The sequence below is a fragment of the Cylas formicarius genome, unplaced genomic scaffold (assembly GCF_029955315.1).
Source record: "Cylas formicarius isolate icCylForm1 unplaced genomic scaffold, icCylForm1.1 PGA_scaffold_5__7_contigs__length_24384050, whole genome shotgun sequence".
Lineage (NCBI taxonomy): Eukaryota > Metazoa > Arthropoda > Insecta > Coleoptera > Brentidae > Cylas > Cylas formicarius.
In genome coordinates this window covers 2,449,113-2,472,243 of record NW_026844341.1, presented here as the reverse complement: position 1 = coordinate 2,472,243, position 23,131 = coordinate 2,449,113, and the positions used below count along the sequence as shown (strand labels likewise).

The 23,131-nt window shown below is 33.6% G+C and overlaps 1 protein-coding gene across 1 annotated transcript; it reads right to left on the bottom strand.

Annotated features, from left to right (window-relative positions):
* Positions 1 to 726: 726 nt before the first annotated feature.
* Positions 727 to 19,543, bottom strand: LOC132702338 (cytochrome P450 6a2-like). Its single transcript, XM_060670917.1, has 5 exons — positions 19,462 to 19,543; positions 12,093 to 12,787; positions 5,181 to 5,617; positions 3,034 to 3,285; positions 727 to 1,012 (listed from the first exon to the last, which is right to left on the bottom strand). Exons 2-5 carry the CDS (start codon positions 12,767 to 12,769, stop codon positions 849 to 851), a joined length of 1,530 nt encoding a protein of 509 aa, XP_060526900.1. The 5' UTR covers positions 12,770 to 12,787; positions 19,462 to 19,543; the 3' UTR covers positions 727 to 848.
* Between the last annotated feature and the right edge of the window lie 3,588 nt (positions 19,544 to 23,131).

Below are 23,131 nucleotides of genomic sequence, written 5' to 3'. Positions count from 1 at the left end.
AAGAATTTAATCCAGTATACAAGCGAAATAAATTGTGGTTCAGAAACAGCATCGTTAGGTAACTTAACGATTTGTTTTCTGTTGTTAAAGTAAGATTTTAAAAAGTTCAAACTTGACCCCTTGTACCATAAAATTCAAGTTTGTTTACAAGAAAGTCATGGCTAACGCAAGCCTTCGAAAGATCTAACATGGTCATATAGGAAATAAACTTACCATCAATAGCTTCCAGAACCTTTTCCAGAATGGCTATAATTGCTTTCAATGTACCTAAGCGTACCCAGAATGACTCTCCACAAAAACTGTATTTTCATCAAAATACGATAAAATTCTTTCTTTTACGAAGACTTTGGAAAATACGGGCAGTACAGCAATAGAACTAAATTTGTCTGTAGTCGCCATTACAAATTCCTGACTATGGCAATTTGTGGTATTATTATGTAGGTCTTAGGCCCAAATTTTGTTTTAATTGAAGTGTCCGAATTTAGAAGGTTTTTTTGTGTAGAATGTGAGTATGCTTTATCCCCATATAGGATAAGCCTGTCACAGTGATACAAATATATAACTAAAGAAACCGACTTCCCATAAATGTAAAAAGAAGTTTCTCCATTTTGGCTTTTTTCCATATTTCGTTTAAGATCATTTAGGTGTCTTTGTTTATATTTGTAGTATGGTTTTTGGGAGGAGTGCTTAAAGGTAAATACATAAAAATATCGATCGCTACACGTATTTGCTACAGATTTAATTACAATTAAGACAAGAGAAAATTGTAAAATAAAAAGCAATTCTTAAAATTAAAGACAATTATAAACATGTTTTCATAAATTTTATACACTTTACAGTTTAGAAGGCTACACTCTTTCGACATCCAACCAGACATCTCCCTTCACTGATGTAATAAACGAACCCGTTTCGTACCTCAGAGGATGCTCCGTCTTACTGTTCAAAGTGAGACGAAAATTCCTGATTATCGTGGCCACGCCCACCTTACTTTGAAGCATTCCGAATCGTAAACCTAAAACATCACAGGATAATTCTTGGTTTAGTTCCTTATTTACAGGGCCGTATCTTCTGAACGGGCATCTTTTAGACACACGGATTTTAGCCTAACTGAAGATGAAGATATTAATAAAAGTTTGCATGAGTTAAATTTATAGCAGGAGAAAGAATCCATGCAAATTCAAGATCTTTTTAGATTCGGTTTTTCATGTATCTCTGATAGTAAAATTTTCTCTTGATGCATATGGCCCTAACCAATTGGAGTGAAATGAGAAGGAAGATAAGAAAAGAAAACAACTTGCAATTTGCTAGATTATGTGCTGTTGAATAGGAGAAAGTACTACATTGTCTTTTAACCAATATTAGTTCCATTTTATTCCGACGATTTGAAGCACCAAATTTTTCCACATTATCAGACATAAAAACGCAAATCTCTTGTACTAGGTGCGATATGAAGTCGAAATAGCGCACGAGCTTTGTTAAAATAGCAGATATCAGAAAATAATTAAATTTAAAGTCCCCCAATATCTCTATAAAAAATATGTTTCTAGTCCATGTCGAATTTACTTACCACACTGAAATATAAAAATTAGCAAATAAAAAAAAGTTGTGTCCCTAATAACCAGATACAAAATATCAACAACTTCAACATATTTTTATGAAAAAGTCTTTACTCCCTGTGTAGGAAAAAAAGCTATGCAACGTGTAATTTGTGAAGACTCTCTTTTCTCTTTTCTTCTTCTTTTATTTTATGTTGTCCTGTTCATCTTGTTTTAAAAATTGAAATTAGTTTTAGGTATAAGGGACTGGAGAAGTTTAACTCAGAAGTACTCAACCGCGACCCAACAACTATTCTATATAAAAAAAAGGATAAATGAGAAAATTAGAAAGGCAACTGCACTTGGTCAATTGGAACTCAAAAGCCCTAAGAACGAAAACGATTAGTGGAGCTCAGATATAGAGGCTAGTCACCGAGAAGAAAAGAGAATCAATGGTTCATGTCGTCGACATGAAATGTTGCATTGAATTAAGAAAAGCTGTAAATCAAGCCAAAAACTAAACTTGGAAGCGCAGATGTTAGCGAATTCACCAGTTTGTAGATCAGAGTAGCTGCAACTTGTGGTTCGCATAAACCAATGAAGAAAATACCACAAAGAGAAGAGTTTTTAGCAATAAACCAGTAACAACAGGCGACCATCAGCATCCACATAGAACTGTTCAAAGAGTTATTTAATTGTTTTTCGAACGAAGAGAAACTTCCAGAAGAGTGGAGGACCGCATATATTTCCAATCGGTCTCTAGGCTCTACAGTAAAATTATCATATGGAGAGTAGAATGTCAAATTGAAGGCCTGCAAGAACACAGGGGTTTGATAAGAGGAAAATCTTGCGTGTGTGCCTAAAACAACGAAAAGCACAACGTTGTGAACGAACTCAGGGGAATGTTATTTATTGATCTTTAAAAGGCATATGACAGTGTGCCGCTCGTAAAACTATGGCCGGCACTAAGCCAAAATGGAGTTGATTACAGCCAGAATAAAAGTTGGCAATGAGTTTTCTACTGACTTTCATGTATCCAAAGCTGTTCGACAGCATTATTTCAATCTGCTCGTAAAGCATTTGGCCGAAGAATTAGGCGTCATGAATAATGAACAAAAAATAGCACTGAGGAGGAAATTAAAAAGTCAAAGACGTGACATTATTAAACAACCAAATGGAGCTTTCTGAAGTCAACCGTGAAGTATATATAAATGAAACGCAATGGAAATGGGCTACTAGAGGCAATGGTGCAGAATGACTTTGCGAGAGCACCACTACGTCCATCACGAACACAGTTAAAGCTAAAGGCCTAAGATTTTGTGATCACATTCATCGAATTAGAGATGAAAGGTGGTCTAAAGGATGCTAAACAGGGTGCCGCTTCGAAAGAGAAAAAGAGTACAATCGAGGAAGACCTGGAATTGCAACGCAACAAAGAAGCCTATAAGAGAGACAGGAGGAGAGTGTAAAAATTGTCTAAATCCTGGTTCCTATTTACCAATACAATTTCTCGGACCTCCTCCGAACGGTAAGTACGCGTAATGGGGCCTCGTCGCTTTAATTTCTTCTGTAAAACGATCCGGGTCGAACTTTTCTGGATCCGGAAAGTAGTCCGGGTCCCAGTGAAGCCCTGCTATGGGAATATTAACCATTTTGCCTTTTTCGATGACCACGTTTGAATTGGGTACCCTGTACGTTTTCGTACACGTCCTGGGAACTGCCGGAACTGGAGGGAATTTACGCATCGACTCTGAAATAAGAAATCTTAGCGGACATCCGCAGTACAAGGGTGATCCATTACAAATGTTACCCCCTCTAACTTTTACATACATACATATTAGGAAAAAAAATAATGCAAATGTTGTTGAATTGATGGGTAAATTTATAACTAGATACTTATTTTTGCACAGGGTGTTATAGAGTTTATTTGTCGTTGTCTGGATGGTCTGCCATAAATGCCCCTGGTATGGTCTGTTCATAGATATAAGAAAGTGACCAATTGCTTTTGAATGGGATTATCCAAGGGTGGTCATTAACATACAATGCAACAAGATTATTACCTAAAGTTTCGGAATTTCAATTCAGGTAAAATTGTGGACCGTAATAGAAAATAATTTTATACCTGTTTAATGTTCTTTGGTTTGGTATACTACTTAGTTTAAGTTTATTAGTTATCATTCTTCGTGTGTAATACAACGTGTGTTGAATCGTGTTCGAATTATGCAAAATATGTGCGAGTCTAGTGTATGTCAGGAGATGCTCCTGCCCAAATGTAGAAAACACTATTCTATTGAGACTAAGGAAGTTATAAACAATGTTTATTTGACTCTCATTGAACGTGGTGCCAGCAAGCAAGCATCTTTAGAAGAAACGGCCACATTGACGAAAATTCCAACATCAACTATATGTGAATTGTGAATAATCCCATTTCAGAGAGGAAAAAAAAGAAGCGATGCTGACATTTTCTCGAGTGTAGATGAAAGTGATCGAAATATAATTTAAATTAAAATTTACCAGTTATACGAGGACCAAAACGTGCCTCAATTAAATATCTTAAGGAGGCTTGAAAAAGATGAAGCCGGCGTTAAATGTGGCAGAACTACCCTATGGAAGTGTATTCAACACATAGGTTTTAGATTTAAAAAAAATTGACGAAAGGCAAGTTTTAATCCTATTAGATCGTAGACATCATGTTAAATACGAGGGATTTAGCTCTTTAGTATTTCATCCCACGTAGGGGGTGGCACCATAAGGGTCAAATTCTTTTTGTCATCTTTATCGATGATCTAATTGGTAAGTTAAATTGTAATGAATTAGTATATGAATGAAGATTGGCTGTTGCCTCAGGATCACTTTAATGTTATCTCAGACTGGTGTCTGGTTAATCGATTAGATTATTTCACATTATTTCTTTAAAATTTCTGTATGGGCTTTTGCATAATACGGCGAACTCTGAGTGTCTATTGAGCAAATTAAAAATATACGATTCCTGAATTGAAGGTTTAATCCTACATTTTATCTCCCTACGCCTAGGACAAATGATTTAAATCAATTGCCAATTTCGTTTATGCGTGGTAACTGCAGTATTGTTTCAATCATATGTGATATTAATGCGGATGCAATTCGTGACATTGTTGCCTGTTTTTTGGTTCATACGCAGAGCTTGTAACTGCCGAGAGTACCTGTTCGAGTAATTGGGTTCCTTGTATTTTGTACTAGACTTCCCATTATTTCTCTTTTTATATATTTTCTGTAATTACTTGTAAATAAATTTGCTTATTAAAATTATAATACTTCCGGAAATAAATGTCGGTAACCCCTGGATTGCACCAGGCTTCATTAAAAAGGGATGTATCAAGGCTATTAAACGTGTTATGAGTGAGATGATAGGAAGTAGTTTTTTTTGTCGGTATATCAGAAAAAAGTCCTGAAAGCTTATTAAACCTGGAGCGTCCTTCACCATTTTCCTTTTGGAGATACCGTAAAAAGCACCTAATAAAAAAGATATTAATTTTTCTCAGTTTTGAAATAGAGTTCATTAATATAAGAAAACTTTTCCAAAAAATTGAACACATCAAAATCCTGCTACTTTTGTGGTAAACTTTTTCTTCTACAATGCAAAAGAAAACGCTAATATTTAGTTACCATAGATGACGTTTTCCAAGTACGTCATCTCTTGAACGGCCTCGTAAGTTATTTCTCCGTCGTGTTTTCGTAGAACCCTATTTATTTCCTGTCTGAGTTTGTCTTGGACGACTTGATTCCGGGAAAGCTCGTACAAAGCAAACGTCATCGCCGTAGAAGAGGTCTCGAAACCGGCAAGAAAGAACACGAAACATTGGGCAGCGATTTGATTGAGGGTAAGAGAACCATCGACGCCGGTTTGTTCGAACACTCCGTCGTCATTCTTCAGTTGTCCGTGGTTCTTGAGCTGCAGTAGCATGTCCAGGAAATCCCTGCGTGCGATGTTGTTCTTTTCCCGGTACTCGATCGTGGACGTTATCATCCTGGTGAAAAATTGTGCCACCTCCTGGTTCGTTACGTAAATTCCCAAAGCATTTATGACCGATTTCGGGACGAATCTAAAACAAAATATGGACCAAAATTGTTTTCCTCTGACGTCTATACCTCGCGGGGCAAATAATTTAAATATATATACCCTGTGTCCAGGGTAAGGATGTCTAGGATGGGGTAAATGGCAATACAGCTTGTTGGAAGTATCAAATGCTTATCAGGTATGTCACTTTTTATAATCCGTTTTCATTTATTTAGTAAATTAGGTACCACTAAAACCTCTTTGCTCTGGTGTTAATTGTTTATTTTAGTTGAATTTCGCAAACATTTTTTACTGTACTGAATACATACGTTTTGCGGACCTAGTCTACCAGTCTAAAGTTCGGTTCACAAAATTGATGTAATTGTATTGTGCATATACCCTGTATAAAGTGCTTTCAAGTCTGGTCGAAGTTCGAAGTTAAGACACTTTGTTACAAATTAAAATTTGTACAAATAATAGCGTTGTCTAATGATATTTTTTCAAATATCTCGCGCGCCCTGTAAAATTGACCAAATCTGAAACTCTCTCTCAACACAGTTTACGATACCGTTCAAATCAAATTATCGCATCTTTAGCAGTTTTTCATTTATCCCCAATAATTTACACACAAAAACGGAAATTTTTAGGATGTTTTAGATTTTTTTGCCCATAAACGACACACCCTTTATTTAAATCAAACAATTTTCGAAATAGAGGTTATAGCCTTGGATCTCCCGTGTTTCCTGGTATATAGAGTAAATGGTTTTCAAGAAAGTACTTGTTTTCTGAGACCATGCAGTACGTGGTAATGGCAAATGAACTCAACGCATCTAGATTGAGGACGAGAAATGGTGATTTTCATTTGGATTTTTTCAAATATCGCGAACAGCGTAAATGATAGATGGTAATCGTAAATACAAAAATTGTAGCATTCAATGTGGCCTATAACACTTCTTAAACCAATTGAGCATACTTTTTATGAATATTTATTTACGGCTAATAATTTAATAGCGAAAAGAACGATTTTCAAGGTCTTTTAGATATTTGTCTATAACTGAAAAACCCTGTATATAATGGCAAAAATGCCTGAAATAAAAGTTATAGTACCGGATCTTCCGCATTTCTCGGTTCACAAATTTTGCCGATCTGGTTAATAGTTTTTGAGATTTTTTTTTTCTGAAAGTGAAAATATACCAAAAAAAATTAAAATATATATATTTTGTGAGATTTTAGTTAGTCCTTTTTCAGCAGATGAAATGCGGGTGTGGACTTCTACCCTATTGCCAAATCTGAAGTCGATAGCTGGAAATTTAAGACAACTGTGAATTTTTGAATATTGCACTTAATATCTTGAACACACAACAAGTAAAAACTTTAATTACAGAAGTTTTAACTGTTTACGCGCTGTAAATCTAACTGACTTCGGAAGTTATATCCAATTTTAAATAATAGGGGGGTCCATTTTTCAGTTTTTTGAATTTGCGGCGCACCCGGTACATTTTTGAAAAATTTTCAAGAATAAAATTTTATGGCGCCGAATCTTCTGCGTCTTCATGTTCAAGAATTTTTTCGACCGCGTAAATCGTTTTCGAGAAATTAATTTTTTCTTAAACCCTTACAAATACAGTTTTTAATGTTTAAAAAATACTGCTCGACCCCCCAGCCCCCCCAATTTCAACAGTTTCCGGCACGCAACCAACCTTAATATGTGTGCCAAATTTAAAGTCGATATCTTCAAATTTCTGACACTTATCGTGTTTCATAGCAAATTCCAAAAAACGGTAGAAAAAAAAAGATGGCCGCCCATGTCCGATATCCGCCGTCTTCAATATCTTATGTCTCTAGTGGACTGTCAAAAAGCAATAAAATTTGAAGCGTCTAGCTCAAACCGTTGGGAAGTTATCGTCGAAAAATCCTGGAACAGAGAACGGAGAAAAAATAAAAACTTTTTTTTTTCGACGCTATGTTTAGTTAGGAGTTTAGTGGGGAGCGCGTATACTATCGAAAAGAATCCATTTAATCGATTTATCGAAAGTAACAAGCAGTTCAATAAGATTGATGCGAAACTAGGTCAAATTTCTGACTCGTGCAAACCACTTAAAAGTGAAGTTCCGAACAATTCTAAATCAATTGAGAAGTCAGAACTTGAGTGTGGCTTACTTGACCAGTCACTTCGGAAAAATGCTCTTCGCCTCATAGGTATTCCGGAATAACACAACGAAACTCTAACTCTTAAAACTGCTTCGTTCGTTAATGACAGTTTAAAAATACCTTGTCACTTTCAAGACAACCAGGCTTTTCGTGTTGGCGAGTCTAGTGAAAATGTATATCGCTCTATAATAGTGAATTTGTGTATAATGTCAAGCGTGATGAAGTATCATGAACTAATCATACGATATATGAAGATCTCAAGCAGGTCTTTCTGAAATTTGGTTAAGAGCGGAGGAGTATCGATAAATGGTTTTGATCTTGTTCGAAGAGATCGAACAGGTAGGGCGGGGGCGTTCCCTTTTATATTATGCCTTACAAGGTTTTGGATACGGACGATAGAGATAGTAATAATTCAGAACAGTTGTGGGTAAGTATAAATCACGCTGGTAAGAGAATTCGTCTTGGTTCCCTTTATAGATCGATAAATTTGTATCACAGTCTGGATGTACTTGGTGTGATGCTGCTATACTGCCCGGATTTAATTATGTTGTATTAGGCGGTGACTTTAGTAGTTTCTTCTACGTCTAACATAGTGTCTGACTCCAAAGTTTTAGATAGGAAAACAAATCGAAAAAGACCATTTTACAAAACAGGGATTTCCCACATTTTGCCCATAGGATTTTTCTATTCGACCTGCACTTTACAAACTGAGACTGTACCTGTTTTTTTCCTGCACCTGTTAGCACCTGTAAAATAAGTAAACTGGCTTACTGAAAATTTCAAATTAAGATGAAGCTGAGAAATGAAGCTTTGATCAAGTTCAAAGTGCAAAGTAAGAAAAGAAAATCTGAAATATTTAAATGTATGCCGTGCTTCAACTTAATAATAATTGTCATAATATATATATATATATATATATATATATATATATATATATATATATATATATATATATATATATATATATATATATATATATATATATATATATATAACTATTTTGGCACTTAAAACGTAGACATAAAAAATAAATAAAATCATCCTCGCTGCGAAAGTGGTTGTGCAAGCCCACGTCGGAACCGCAAAGTCTATTGCCTGACCGTCCTCGCAAATCAATCTGACCCTTCCTCGCTGCTTCGCTGGCTTCCGTGATATTCACGACATGGTTTCACATTTTGCTAATTAAAAACAAAAACTATCCATCAGATTGGGGTTTTTAAAAAAATAACGGATTCGTGAGACCTTCAATGCATATCGTTTATAGGAAACACTTTTTTGACAAACCAATTAGTTTTCAAGTTACAGCGAGGTAAAAGATAACATAAAAATGAGATTTCAGAGCAAGCTTTTATTCATTAGATACTCCCATATAAAAGCATTATGCGGTGTTTTAAAAATGAAAAAATAAAGTATTTCAATTCCAAAAATATTGAAAAGCGGTTTTGTCAATTTAAGAGCAGTAGGGTGTAGATGACAAAAAGTAATAATTTCTTGACAATTTTTAGAAAATTCACCCCCACCACCCCCTGCACCGCACGATTTTTATACGACCAATTGATGATGCATTCTTAGTGTACAAGAAATGATAAAATGTGATTAGTACATTTTAGCAAGAAAGTGCAAAAGAAAATCCAGAACTGCAGAACTATTGACTAAGACTAACATAAGGTATCCCAACATCTTACACTATATTTACAGTCTGCGACCTTATTTTTCATAATTACAAAAAACTATATTCCAAAGTATTTCCAGCAAAGACTGCATTTTAGCATAGATGTACATCAAACCGTTGTTTTCGGGCTATATTATAACACTATTTTAAACTATTCAAAAATAGTTCATAAATTTCCGGCTAAAATGCTACAATCAAAAAATGAATTTATTTAAAAAAAAATTATTTAATTAAATAAAAAGAGCAGTAATATATTTAAACTCTAGTATAAATTAAGAACTGAAAATGAACCAACACAAATAAACAATGTCTGAAAATCACCTTTATCAGCATTTACCTATTTAATTGATCTCGCGAAATTTACGATATTTCAGGCTTCTTACTTTTTATTTTATATTTTCCTTTTAATTCATTTACTTTATTGAAGTTAATGTGCCTAAGCAGCTTTTGTGTATAAATAAACTTGTCAAGGCGAACAAGCGGAAGAAAATTTTTCCAAATTATATTTGTTTATTTTGTATAATAAAAGTCTTTTATTATTATTAAAGACAGAAAAATAATTAAACTGCCAATATTCAAATTGTGTTTAACCAAAACCAGAGAAGGCACTAATTTAGTACTCCATTCATTTTTAAGGGAAGTCACAAAATTTCGTTCGTTCCCGCAAATACGCCGCAAATACGGTCGAAATAAATCCTTTTCAGTATATTGTGCGCCTAAAATAACGGCCTTGAAATACGCAAAAAATGCTACGTTGCCATTTTACTACCTCGTAGGAAGCCATAAAGTACTACAACTAAACATACTGTGAAGTCCTAACGGATGGTTTACCGTAGAGATTCAAAGGGAAGTCAATACATGCGACAGACATACCAAGATTACATTGCGAATTGCGATGCGAGCGCCAACGATCTACGCCTGAACTAAAATTGATAATGTCCGGATAAATGGTCGACCTTGGGACTTCATTAGAAAATTTTGCAGGAACGTTGCTAAGGCCCTCAAGGTCATACTGGCAAAGTTTTACATCGGAAACGTTGTGACTTCCGAAATCGGAAGTCTCCAGGTTGTAGATGAAGTCACATCGTTAATTGAGTATGTATTTTGGAAGTTGTAGAGTACGTTTATCAATATATATATATATATATATATATATAATATATATATATATATATATATATATATATATATATATATATATATATATATACATATATATATATATATATATATATATATATATATATATATATATATATATATATATATATATATATATATATATATATATATATATATATATATATATATATATATATATATATATATATATATATATATATATATATACATATATATGTTATTTTTGGATCGGATAGAGCTTGCCAATCTCGCTAATTTCAAAATAAAACCCAATGAGAATGATGTCAGTCTTATTAAAGTCGGTAAAAATTAAGGGTTCAGCATTAAGCTATTAAGCCATGTTTGTACATAAAGATGTGGTAGATTAGATTGAACTAGTTTGAGATTTGCATACAATTTACGAAAATATGATCATATAAGCAGATACAAAATGTTCCAAAATCTATGAGAGGTTTATTTATAACTCGTGCAAATATGCATGAAAGGCGACCTAGCCATTGCGAGCTACTCAGAATTCTTAAACTTCGCACCACTTGTTTCAACTTGGTCCCTAAACTTTTTTATAAGCTCCCAGTTGATGTGAGAGGTGCTTTAACCATTTCCGCTTTCATTAAAAGATTAACTAACTTTTATTTATCTCAGACTGCTTAGCATATCCGGTTTACTTTACAGACATCTACATGGATATACATTTTTGTTCAGTTGTTCATTTTTTTTCAAAACACCGCCACCATTGATAATTATTCTTGTGACTCTCAGCTAAATAAAAATAAAAAACCAGTTAAGTTAAGGGAGTTTATTAAAAATTAACGAAATAGTAAAATAAAAAATTAAATAAAAATTAAAATTTCAATTCTGTGGGTATTATGTATATTTAGAAATTATATGTCTTTTATTCTTTTGCTCATTAAAAGAGAGAGATAGGTACTACGAAAAGTGCCCAAGAATAAATTATGATGGACGTCTGGGACAACTTTTCTTGAAATCCAATTATTCACTATTCAAATAAACCAATAAAATATAAAAGAACTTTTCTTGAAATCCAGGTATTCACTATTCAAATAAACCAATAAAATATAAAGGAACTATTCGTATTATTTTAAGTTTACCTACGCCCGTGGATAGCTGCAGAGAGATTGCTGCTACAGTATACATTTTGATGTGCAGATGATTCATCATATTCACTGAGCCTAAGCAATTTTGCATTGCTTCCTTTTGAATATAGTGGATAAATTTCCATTCCAGAGACAGAAAAATCTGTGGACTGCACAAATAACAATAACAATAATCACCATTCAATTTTTACGGAACTCGTCAATTAAAAAGGTTTGCACAAACACTCGCCTTTTTTAATTAAATTGAATACGAAAAACAAGTTAACAACAACGGAGAAAAAATATAGTCATGCTGGCGACTTTCTCGAAGCGCTGTCTAGAAAATGTGTACCCACAAGTTCCACAGCCTGCAGAAGTTTCTTTGAAGAAAAGGTAAACAAATATGTCTCTCTAATATATTATACAATTTAGAGCCCAACTTTTTATATTGTGTCACTCACCTGGTCATCGTAATCTTCGCGTTCTGCCAGAAGTTTCTGTCGAACACTTTTTTCCCGTAGACCCTGAACTCCGAGCTGGGATCTTTCATGGAATTACATTCTATGCCAAATGCGCAATTTCCAATTATGTCGGTGGTGAATCTCGCTAGTACGTCCTTAATATCAACGCTCTCCTTATTCCTAGCGTATCCCTCGATCATCCCCTTAAGTCCGGATGTGCAGTATACGAAGGTCTGGAACATCATCTTCATTTTTCCAGAGGTGAATGTTGGCGTCAACCTGTGCCGCATCGACTTCCACTTGGCCCCCTTGAGGTTGACCAAGTGAGCGGTGAGAGGCTCCCTTTCCTCGTTGATGTATCCAGCTCGATCTTCGAAGTGATCAAAGCTCGTCTGCATGATGTCCTTGATCAGTTCGGGGTCCATGATAACAAGGGCGCGCGCTGTGAATGTGTAGATTCCGCCGTATCTGACTCGTTTGGCTTTAAATATGGAATAAATTCGCAAGAAGAACTCGTATATCGACTCATTGCAAAGGAAGGTCTCTCTAGCGTTGCCAAATATTGGATGGATTGGATGTATTTCTGTCACACCATGGCGCCTCCAATAAGTGTGGGAACGTCTGACGTAATAAATTATGAGGCCTACCAGGAGGATTAGAAGAGCCGGAACAAACATGGCAGGTTATGACTAGATCTGAAAAATATAATGTTGTTAGCAAAAAACGTTTCGTTCTAGTCTTAAAATGCAAGAAACGGAGGCAATTTGACAAAACTGTGGTTGCCCATTTCTATTGCGGATATATGTGCTTCCTACGAGTAATGGGTAATACTATCAAAGCTTTCTTGTGATAAACACCTTAAAAGGCCATTTAGATAAATGAACTTTGTTAACCAATTAGTCTGGTATTGTTTGTTTCGTAATGTCTTCCGACATTGAATATATAATTCGCAATTTACTGGCTTCAAACTTGAACAATATTTTTGTAAAAAATAGAGATATCCTCTACCATCGAGTTAATCTCTAAATTCCAGCTTTTTCTTAACAAGTTTAATATTTGTTTATTTTGTTTGATTCAATTCAATTCAAGATGCTTGAAAAAACTGAAATAAAATAAAAACACGGGAGATATTAATAATAATAATAATAATACCAATAAAAAACATAATAATAATAATAATAACACAACAACAGAACGAATATAAATTACTAAACTAATTAAAGGTTAAAAGCAAAACCCAAGCCGCACTTTCTTCATGTAACAATATATACTTGATTGTGCTTTTTGACGTGAAGGCAAAAGAAATGTCTATGTTTATTAAAAAAAATCCATGCTATAGGTAAATCGCCGCTCGTAAAGAGCAGTTCTGTGTTGTGACACACTAATATTTACATTCGCTAAACCATTTCTTTAAAATGAGGAAGGATAGAAGTCTTTAAGGCCTTATACAGGATGTCCAAATAGTTTATCAAAGTAAAATATATCACCTTTATTATCAGTTTTAGAGAAAAATGTTAACTACAAAAGTTATAGACGAGACTAAAAGAAAAAATTTAAAATTATTTTTAAATAATCGGGGTTATTAATAAATATGTGGGAAACCAAATTTATACTTTTCAAACGGAATATATATTGTAGGGTTATTATAGTCTATACCGACTGTTTTCGCATTTATGGCTATGTTTTCGTCAAAAATGATTTGTGTTTAACATTCACCTATACTTTTAACCCCTTCCTACAGCTGCAATTTTATTATGCCAACAATTTTAAACAGCAGTGCAGACACTTGTGCTATACTTTTCTTGAAGTTAGTTAGTTAATATAATACAAATTCAGCTGTCGGAAATGGCTTCAAAAGTATAGAGTATTAGGCGCATGGCATTTTTGACTAGAAAATAGCGATAGATCCGAAATAACTAAGCATAAACCGTAACAATCCTACATTGGGTTGGGGTCATACAAATAAAAATATGTAACTTCGGTGTTCCACATATTTATCAATCACGCTGTATATTTGAAAATATTTTTAAATTGTTTGTCCTAGTCTTATCTTTTAGTGTTTGTATTTAACATTTTTTGCTAAATTTTGTCATACTATTTGGACACAATATATTAACCCTGAACTATGAACATATGTTTAACAATTCTAGGCAATATGACAACGCGTATATAACAACAACTTGACAAATCACATTTTCCTAGGTAAACGACTTTTAAATAGAAATTATTTTCATGAGGTCATTTCCTCAGATAACATTTGTCTAGGCAAAAGCCATTTGGACAAAACTATCATTTGATAGTAAATATATTGCTTTATTTTGAAAACGCATATCAGTAATCTACTTTGAAAAACAGTGGCGCTATCGTAATTTGTTTACAAGAAAAATTAAAATATTTGAAAAATTATTATCTCTAGGTATGTGTAATTATTAATAAGAAATTTGAAAAATTTCAAAACGATTTTAAACCAATACTTCAAAATAGGGCGATCCATTTAAAAAAATCTATGTTTTATTCGTCACCATTTAAGCCATCCTGTATACTTTAAAATAATTTTAAATTGTGCGTCCGAAAAATGAAACCAATAAGATAATGAACTTTATAATTGATTCAGCCTGTACAAGAACATTTTCCTGACAAAGACAAGACCATTGCGGCACACACACGTATTTGTAGCGTTTGCTTTTCGATTTCATAGCCTCCTTTAACAGCTCGCATGTTGTTTTGCACAACTGTGCGTTGATAAAAATTTTATGGTTTTAGGTTATAAACGCCACACATTGTTGTGTCCAAACGACCCTTTGCTTTTCTGAGGAGCGGCATTTCTGTAGCCATTTCTTCTCGATATGGCTAATAGCAGTCTTAGGCCTGATAATTACATGTTTATAGAGACTATGATTCTCCTGTTTCATCCGGTCCATCATCTATCTTTATTCTTCCGTTTTTGGGACTCATGCATACAATTGGAGAAATCGAAAGGTTTTTTTATAGATAAAAATTCCTGTTTTAGGCTTGCTATTTCAGTCTTCAGAACAAGTATTAATAGATTCATCATTATCACCACTGGCGATACCAAAAAAGGTTACGAATTGCAATGAAATACAGGATAACTCGAAGTGTTGCTTTCATTTTTTACCAGTTGTTTTAGAAATTTTGGAACTAATTGAACACAATATTGAATAGCCCAAGCGTAGTCTCGTAAATTTTTGTGCAAAATGGCCTTTAAGAAATAAAACGAGAAACGAAATTTGATAAAAATCCATTAACAAGACGAAAGAAATTGCATCACAACGTAAGTTAGATAATTTCAATTCAAAAAGTTATGAATAATTCGACGTTGCCAGTTGTAGTTGTAGCGTCATCCATATTTTTCATCCAAATGATCAATTATCAATTATCAATTTTGGTACCTACTAATAAAATACTAATAATTCACTAAGTTGAGGGCGTTTTATTTTTATAAAGGCACAATATGTGAGATTTTTCACGCGGAAGGAAAAACGGAATTACGGATGCAAAAAATAAAGATGAGGCAGATATATTTAAGGAGTTATTGATTTCAGTGACGTTACAGGGTTGAGGTGGGATAATTGATTTTTTTCTTTGTGCTGATGATATTTAGATTTTTTATACACTTTGCATATATTCGTAAAATTTCCGAGACTTTTGTATTGTTTACAATTTTTATATTTATATATTTATAATTTATTTATATATATTTTATTTTATCGACGGTTTATTTGGTTTTGAAAAGGGCCAAAAGCATGAGAATTACATTCTTTAGATCTCTAAATGTACAGGGTCGCCGGTTTCATAGGGGCCTTATATCTTATCTAGAAATGTGAGTTTTATAAAAAAAGGTTTGAATATGAAAATAAATTGATTTTTAATTTTTGTTGAATTATTTCAATTGTCACTCAATTACACACAGGAAGGTCAAATAAAGTTACATTTTCATAGTCGTGGAATGGTACCTGTGATCATAGTTGCTACCTTAGTGTTAAAAATTAAAATTCTGGTTTTGTATGACCGGCAGTTGTTGGCAAGGTTCGTTCTTGTTTATGGCTAGTAGTCCTAAATTTGTAGTAAAAAATTGACATCAGTAATTGGGTTACATTCAACGAGTTACTGAAGATTGTCAATTAAAAATCACGTATAAGGGTTTGACTAAAACTTGAGACAGGTGTCAGTGTACTGAGAAAGTTAACTATTGAGAAATTGTCTTTTGATAAAATCTCCTGAACAGAATGGGATTTTTATAGGCACGTGAATGAATATCCTTCATTTTAAATGACCTATTGCTTTAAATAAAAAGCAATTTCAGAGAGATATTCTGGAAAAAGAACATACGGGAGATTGTAAATTTGGATATGGATACGAACGGTAATAGGTATTTCATTAAATCCCAAGTAAAATGCTTTGTTGCAAGATATTATATGACTTTTGGTACCATGCATTTCCAAAACATCTTGCAAGAGGAAATAAAGACCATGATGTATGAAATATTAAGTAAGTGCGTTGAAAATGTAATTAAAATCAGAGAAAGAATGGGGGAAGCGGGGACCACAAAACAAAACTACTGTAGAGCCCTTTATAACTTCTCTGGACTCGAAAGACTATAGTTATACTGGGACTAGCATTTAAATATAAAGCGTATTTTCCTATTATTCTTACTGTTATGTAAGTTTTTATTTACTTGATGCAGAATCTAGAATATTTAATATCTCAATTATCGGTCCAAGTCTGTAATAAAGATCCTACATAATTACTATTATATTTATTATTTTAGTAAACTCCCTGCAGTAGCACAGCTGCCACTTTAGTTTCGTTCATCTAAAACTCGCCTTTCTTCTGTGTGTTAATTAGTGTAGCCCTTGTTGGCATTCCTGTTTAGAAGCGATCCCTGAGATTGCTTTGATATTGCTCTTCTCCACCCCCCCCCCCTCTCTCTCTTTCACTCGTTCTAATTTTTAAATGAGCAGTATTGCCAAAAAATGAAAAAATGTTGGCTCTTACTTATAGGTTTTATTAAGTTTCTATAAAAAGAAGGAAAATGGCAAAGTTAATAAGTTATTTCATTTATTCAGTCGGTTCAGTATGAACCCTATAACTTTAGTATTTACGATTTCTTGATATAACCGATAATAAATTCAACAAGTGGTTGTCAGAATATAATTTTTCTAATCCCGTCTCTAAAATACCTAATTACCCACCGATCTAGCGTACGGAAAGCGTCACTTTACCATGTCAGTTTCGTTTCCCACGAATCCGAGCCGCTTCGGACATTTCCGGAATTTTACCGCACGGGTTTGGCGGCAATCGGATGTTTTCGGAGATATTTCCCACGCTTTGAATTTTGACGTTTGTCAATTCTGACAGTCATGTCAGTGAATGCATTCGTGTTTTGCGAAAATGTATGCAAAAACTAACGGTCGTAGAAAAAGTATAGTATGCAACAAGTTCCGTAAACTTTTAACTCACTCAAATGCCGTTTACAACACTTGTTATGCATATAGTTATGTAAATGTTAATTGTAGCACAGAAAAGACAAATGTTTCAGGATATGTTATTTTTAATGAAATGTCAATAATATAAACCTTATTAAATTTTAAATCTGTTTGTCACATGGTATAGAAAAAAAGTAGTTAAGAGCGTTGTTTTTTTTTTATGATTTTAATTTTTATTGTAGTTGCATCTCATACGGCCGACTTTCGTGTTCTCATGGCTGTTATTTTTAAAGAAATACTATAATACTAATAATAATGGCGCAACTTTATTTTCTTCCAGTTTGTGTAAAAATCGCATAATATTGACAAATTTGCCTCAGTTTTGTGTTTTGGCTTTTCTTTTGTATGCTTATTAATATGTTAATAATTTAGGAATCATATAAGGTGTGGAACTTTAAAATAAGTAGTTTATCGGAGACTATCATTGCAATTTATCAAGATCGAGGTAGTGAAAAAAGAAAAAATGTATTCCCTTGCCCACGGGTTTTATTATAACTCCTATAAAATGATGGCAAATGCTAATAATAATAATATTAATAATGAGTATTATTATTATTATTAATATTATTATTATTATTATCAAATAAAAAAGTTTACAATAACAAGTACAAGTAAAAGGTTATGTAAAAAAAACTGTTTATAGTGTATAAAGATTTTTGCAGTAGATACTGCTTTAATCTTATTTTAATAGTTTCTAAACAGTGACCTTTTATTTCATCAGGAACACCAATGAAGACTTGCAGGCCCAGTATACAGGGTAATCTAGACGAAATTTTATACTTGGAAAAAGATATATGAATTTTGTTTTGGTGTCTTGTGTTAAAAGAATGAATAGCTTCATTTTGAGTGAGGTGGCTTTTATTTTTGGATTCATATATACTGCACTCAAATGTAAACAAACTCGGTAAGGTCAGTGTATCGTATTTATTAAATAAACTTCTAAAAGAATGCGAGCAATACAACGAATCGCTCTTTTCTGTGCTAAAAACACTTCTGTCGATTGCGTAGACCAACCCCCTGGTATTATTTCAATTCAATGTGAGAATAATATATTTTGAATAATCGTGACTCCGTCAGTACATTCCTCAGCATGGAAATATTCCAGTTCAACCGAGAAATCAAGAACACGCAGTGATTTTCGTAGTTAAGATTCTCATCGATCTTAATACCTAAAAATTTAACACTCTTAGACTGAGCTGCTGGACAATCATCTACTCTGGAAATGAAACTAGAATATATAACTCACGTTGGTGGAATTTTAAAAATCTTATCTAGATTTAAAAACAAACTATTACTGTTAAACCAGTTATTTACATTGCTCAACATATCGTTGTATCTATTCTGCAATAAAATATGGCAATTTTCTGAAGCGACAATGAAAGTGCTATCAGCATATAGGGTGCATCATCACTGATGTGGAGTGTAAATAGGACAGGACTCAAAAACGATCCCTGTGGAACACCTATCTCAATACCAACTATAGAGGAGGAGCTTATCGGGTTAAGAACTATATCTGCAATCCTATACGAATGCAATTTCTCCAAAAAAATGCAAAAATTTCAGGAAATTTTATCCTTAATAGAACGACCAAAAAAGTTTTTTTTCGCACTTCAGTTTTTTTTTTTGCAATGGAGACCTAATTAAGTGTTATCTTTATTAAATAGAGAATTTTATTACCTTTCTAACGATATAGCACGCGATAGAATTGGTTTGAAGCATAAAAAAATATAATTTTCTAATAATAATTTTATAACCATTAATTTTAAACAAATGGCGAGCGGTCTTACCAGCATTTGATAATGAGGTTTTAAATCGTAGATAGCTGATATTTCAATCACAATTATTCCTATAATAATACTTACCAGTAACAATATGACGAACTCTAATGGCGGCGCCTGATTTAAAATTAAGTTATATACACAACATTGCGCTGGGTCGGATCTTAATGATAGAGATGAGATAATGCACGTTTCTCAGTAGGACAAATAGATAAGTGAATCAGATATGGACTGGCCTCTTCATCGTACATGCGTAAATACGTATTTCGTTCGAGTATTTTGTTGTAGCGCTATCAATATAATGAGACTTTGAATCAAATTTTTCACTCAAAATTTTCGTTGCTTAATGTTCATTACAAATCTTCTGCATTCAGCCGTGTGCTAAAGGTATTATGGAAGGGATTCCGGTGAACTGGTAAAAAACACTCTATCGTGTCATTAAATAGGAGAAAATGTATGATCTGGACTTTTTCAGCCACTAGACGGTTGACACTTTAACTGTAATCAACATCATATTGCCCGTTTTCAAAATGGACTAGAAAATCAATCGGAATTACAGTAACCTGTGTAAGTTCCTTTGAAAAAACTTGACTGTACTAGTTTGACAGATTCTTAAAGAACACAAGGCGTCAGTCAAGGCCCATTGGAAGGATTTAAAAGGATTAAAAAGTCACCCAAAAATTTTAACATTCGAAACTAAAATGAACAGCAGTTTATCAAAAACCCGATTACAAAATACTTGGAAATTCTTATTGACGGAAGAAGAAAGAAGAAGAAGAAGAAGAAGAAATCACTTGACCATAACAATTACAACTTGTTGGGATTGTCTAAGTAACATTTACAATCATCCTTGGAATTGATTACTTCGGCTCTGGAAGTGAATCACCTGATAATGCTATAATTATTCACATTTGGCTGTTTCAATGAACGAATACCCTGCTCGTTGTCTCGTAGGTATCAGTTCCAAATCTCCGATTAATAATTTTTCGAAAATAACCTGGGTGTTTGAATTATGCCAACAAAATCAAAGCGCAATCAGAATAATCGCATTGTCTAGTTAAGATCAAAACAAATACTGCTGTTTAACTGTGTACATTTCGCCTAGCGCTCCGCATTGTTACGTCGCTTTAAACAGTTGTGGCACGAACTATCAGAACCGTAACACAAAAATTTCACCAAGCATTAATTGTTTTACAAAAATAAGCCATGATATCCTGTTTTAATGTGACAAGGTGTTTATAATTTTTTTGTTGCTATTTTTTGTTTGAATAACGACCTAAATAAATAATATTACACGTCTTATGTTTTACATTTAACTTTTATTTTTATCGCGCCCCATAAATATTAAGAATTACTGGAGTAAACATAACATTGATGAAATCATACAGTTATTTTTAAGCTAATAACATTTTTATACAGGGTTATTTACGGTGAGTTTTCTGTTAGACGTCTATGGATAATGACTTACGGTAAATGCCTGAACTGTTGGTTACCTATGTAAGTAAATATGAGCTATCTATGTAAAATATTTTTGGCCATACGATGTTAGCAGATATATTGGTAACCTATATGAACTTTCTTTTTTAAACACCCTGTATATTATTACATTTTTAGACTCTACGAAACATTTTGGAACTTTTTTATGTATCATTCCCATCTTGTACTCACATTTTATCTAGGTAGCAGGCTCTGGCCGGCCATGGTGGCGTTTTTTGTTATCAAATTTGTGTTCGACATAATCACGTTTCATCTGGGTAGCAGACTCCAACTGGCAATGATGACGTTTCTTGTACAAAAATATAATATAAATATAAAATATAATATATATAAGTTGCATTTAAGATGGGGCAAGCAAGATGGTACATAATTCAAGAACGTGCAGAAGGTTTATTGAACAATATCCGCATTTGTCACCAGTGCATTAGAAAAAGTTTAAAAGAATTGAAGCAAATTTTCGAAATCTACGAAGAAAGGAACGTCCAAAACCTGTTACCAACTCAGAACAAAATGAAACCAACGTTTTATCATATTTTCACGCTTTCCACATGCGTCCATTGCGAACGCTAAAGATGATTTTAGCATATTTTATTCGTCCATTCAAGAGATACTGAAGAAACATAATATGGCAATAGCGCCCTTAACGAAATCTGGTCCCATTTAATGCTAGACTGTACCTACATAAAGTCAGTAGTTTTAAAGCAGGGTGTGGGATTCTTGTTCTTATAATATTGACTACCTATCAGTTTCCATTATTATACATTGGTCCATACAAAAAGCCGTATTTCTTATCTTGGAATATGGCTTCATCGCAAAAGCAAAAACCTTGCTCCAGGCAAGCTTGAAATAAGGAAGCAATGACAGATGCTATTCTTGTCACTAAAGAGAATAGAATGGGAGGTATCTAAAAGCTGCCAGATCCTTTAGCGTTCTAAAAACGACACTCACATGTTTATCTAAAAAAATAGAATTACCTCTAGGGCTAATTACAAATATTAATTCAATATAAAATTTAGAAGCAGAGTTGGTAAATTACATCCTTACCCTGGAGCAAACTCGGTTTGGTTTGAGCAGACGCAACATTAAGTCAATTGCTTGCTTATCAAGTGACAGTACGTAACAATTAAAGTAACCTGTTTTCAAGACGAAGTAATTCTACAGGCAAAATGTGGTTGAAACTGTTTCTGACTTGCAATCGCCATCCAACAGCAATAAATAAATGGAAGAGTTTAAATATCCTGCCACAATTTAGATATCGGTTTTGTTTTATCTCTAAAGGGGAAAAGCAAATAGCTGCAGTCACTTCAGTGGAACGAGTTTCAACAATAACGTGAATAATTTAAAGGAATGCAGCCGGAAAGCGAGATCATCCACTTCTAATGAATGGTGCTCCAGCTGGATCAATGCACGCTTGTCATCCCTCAGGTTGGATACAGACAGAGCTTTTCACTAAATGGTTTAACCACTTGGAAAATGTCAAACCTTCCGCTGCTTTTCTCGTGCTTCTGATATTAGATGTGTATACAAGTCAGACAAGTAATATCGAAGTACCTTACGGAGAAGACGTTTATCAGACCAATCACTCATTATGAAATAGCAAGTATTTTTGATCTTGCCTATTAGGCAGTGTTCGGAACTGGCTATCCGTGACTTTTCAACAACCTAGATTTATCCGCTTAATCCATGTGTTTTTTATGATAGTGGTTTCATTGAAACAACCCTAAACGATAAGCCAGATAACGATCATTCCACACAAGATAACGGAAATGCTACAGTAGTACCAACTAAAAATGAGACAAATCAAGAAGTTCAATCGTTCATTCTAAATCTGCTTCCAGATCATTAAGCTGCTCCCGCTCTTATTATTCCAGAAAATATTAGTCCAACGCGTCAACAGGGAAGCAAATTATAACATCTATCCATACACACTGGAATTAGGAAAATACTTTAAGGCGAAAAAAGAAATATATCCCAAGACAAGAGAGTAAAAGAAATTTTCATCTGACCAAAACTAGCTGGCAGAAAAATTATAAGTAAAGACTTGCAAATAAAGATTCTAGTGATTTTTTGCTCAAAGATAGCTTACATGAAGATCCTTATCTTAGATGACAAGAAAATGCAGCGTGTGTTTCATTTATTGTTATCACACTGGTTTTTATTGAAACAGTATGTCGTAAGAATCATTTTTGGTTTTATTAAATTCTAGGTTAGTATTATGATACTTTCTTTAAAATTTTAAATGTTTTAATGTTTTTCA

Coding starts and splice junctions, on each gene's coding strand:
- LOC132702338 (XM_060670917.1), bottom strand. CDS start 12,769: ATGTTTGTTCCGGCTCTTCTAATCCTCCTGGTAGGCCTCATAATTTAT. Junction 3,286..5,180: donor CTTGGAAAACGTCATCTATG/GTAACTAAATAT, acceptor TTCTTATTTCAG/AGTCGATGCGTAAATTCCCT. Junction 1,013..3,033: donor AGGTCCGAGAAATTGTATTG/GTAAATAGGAAC, acceptor GTGATGTTTTAG/GTTTACGATTCGGAATGCTT.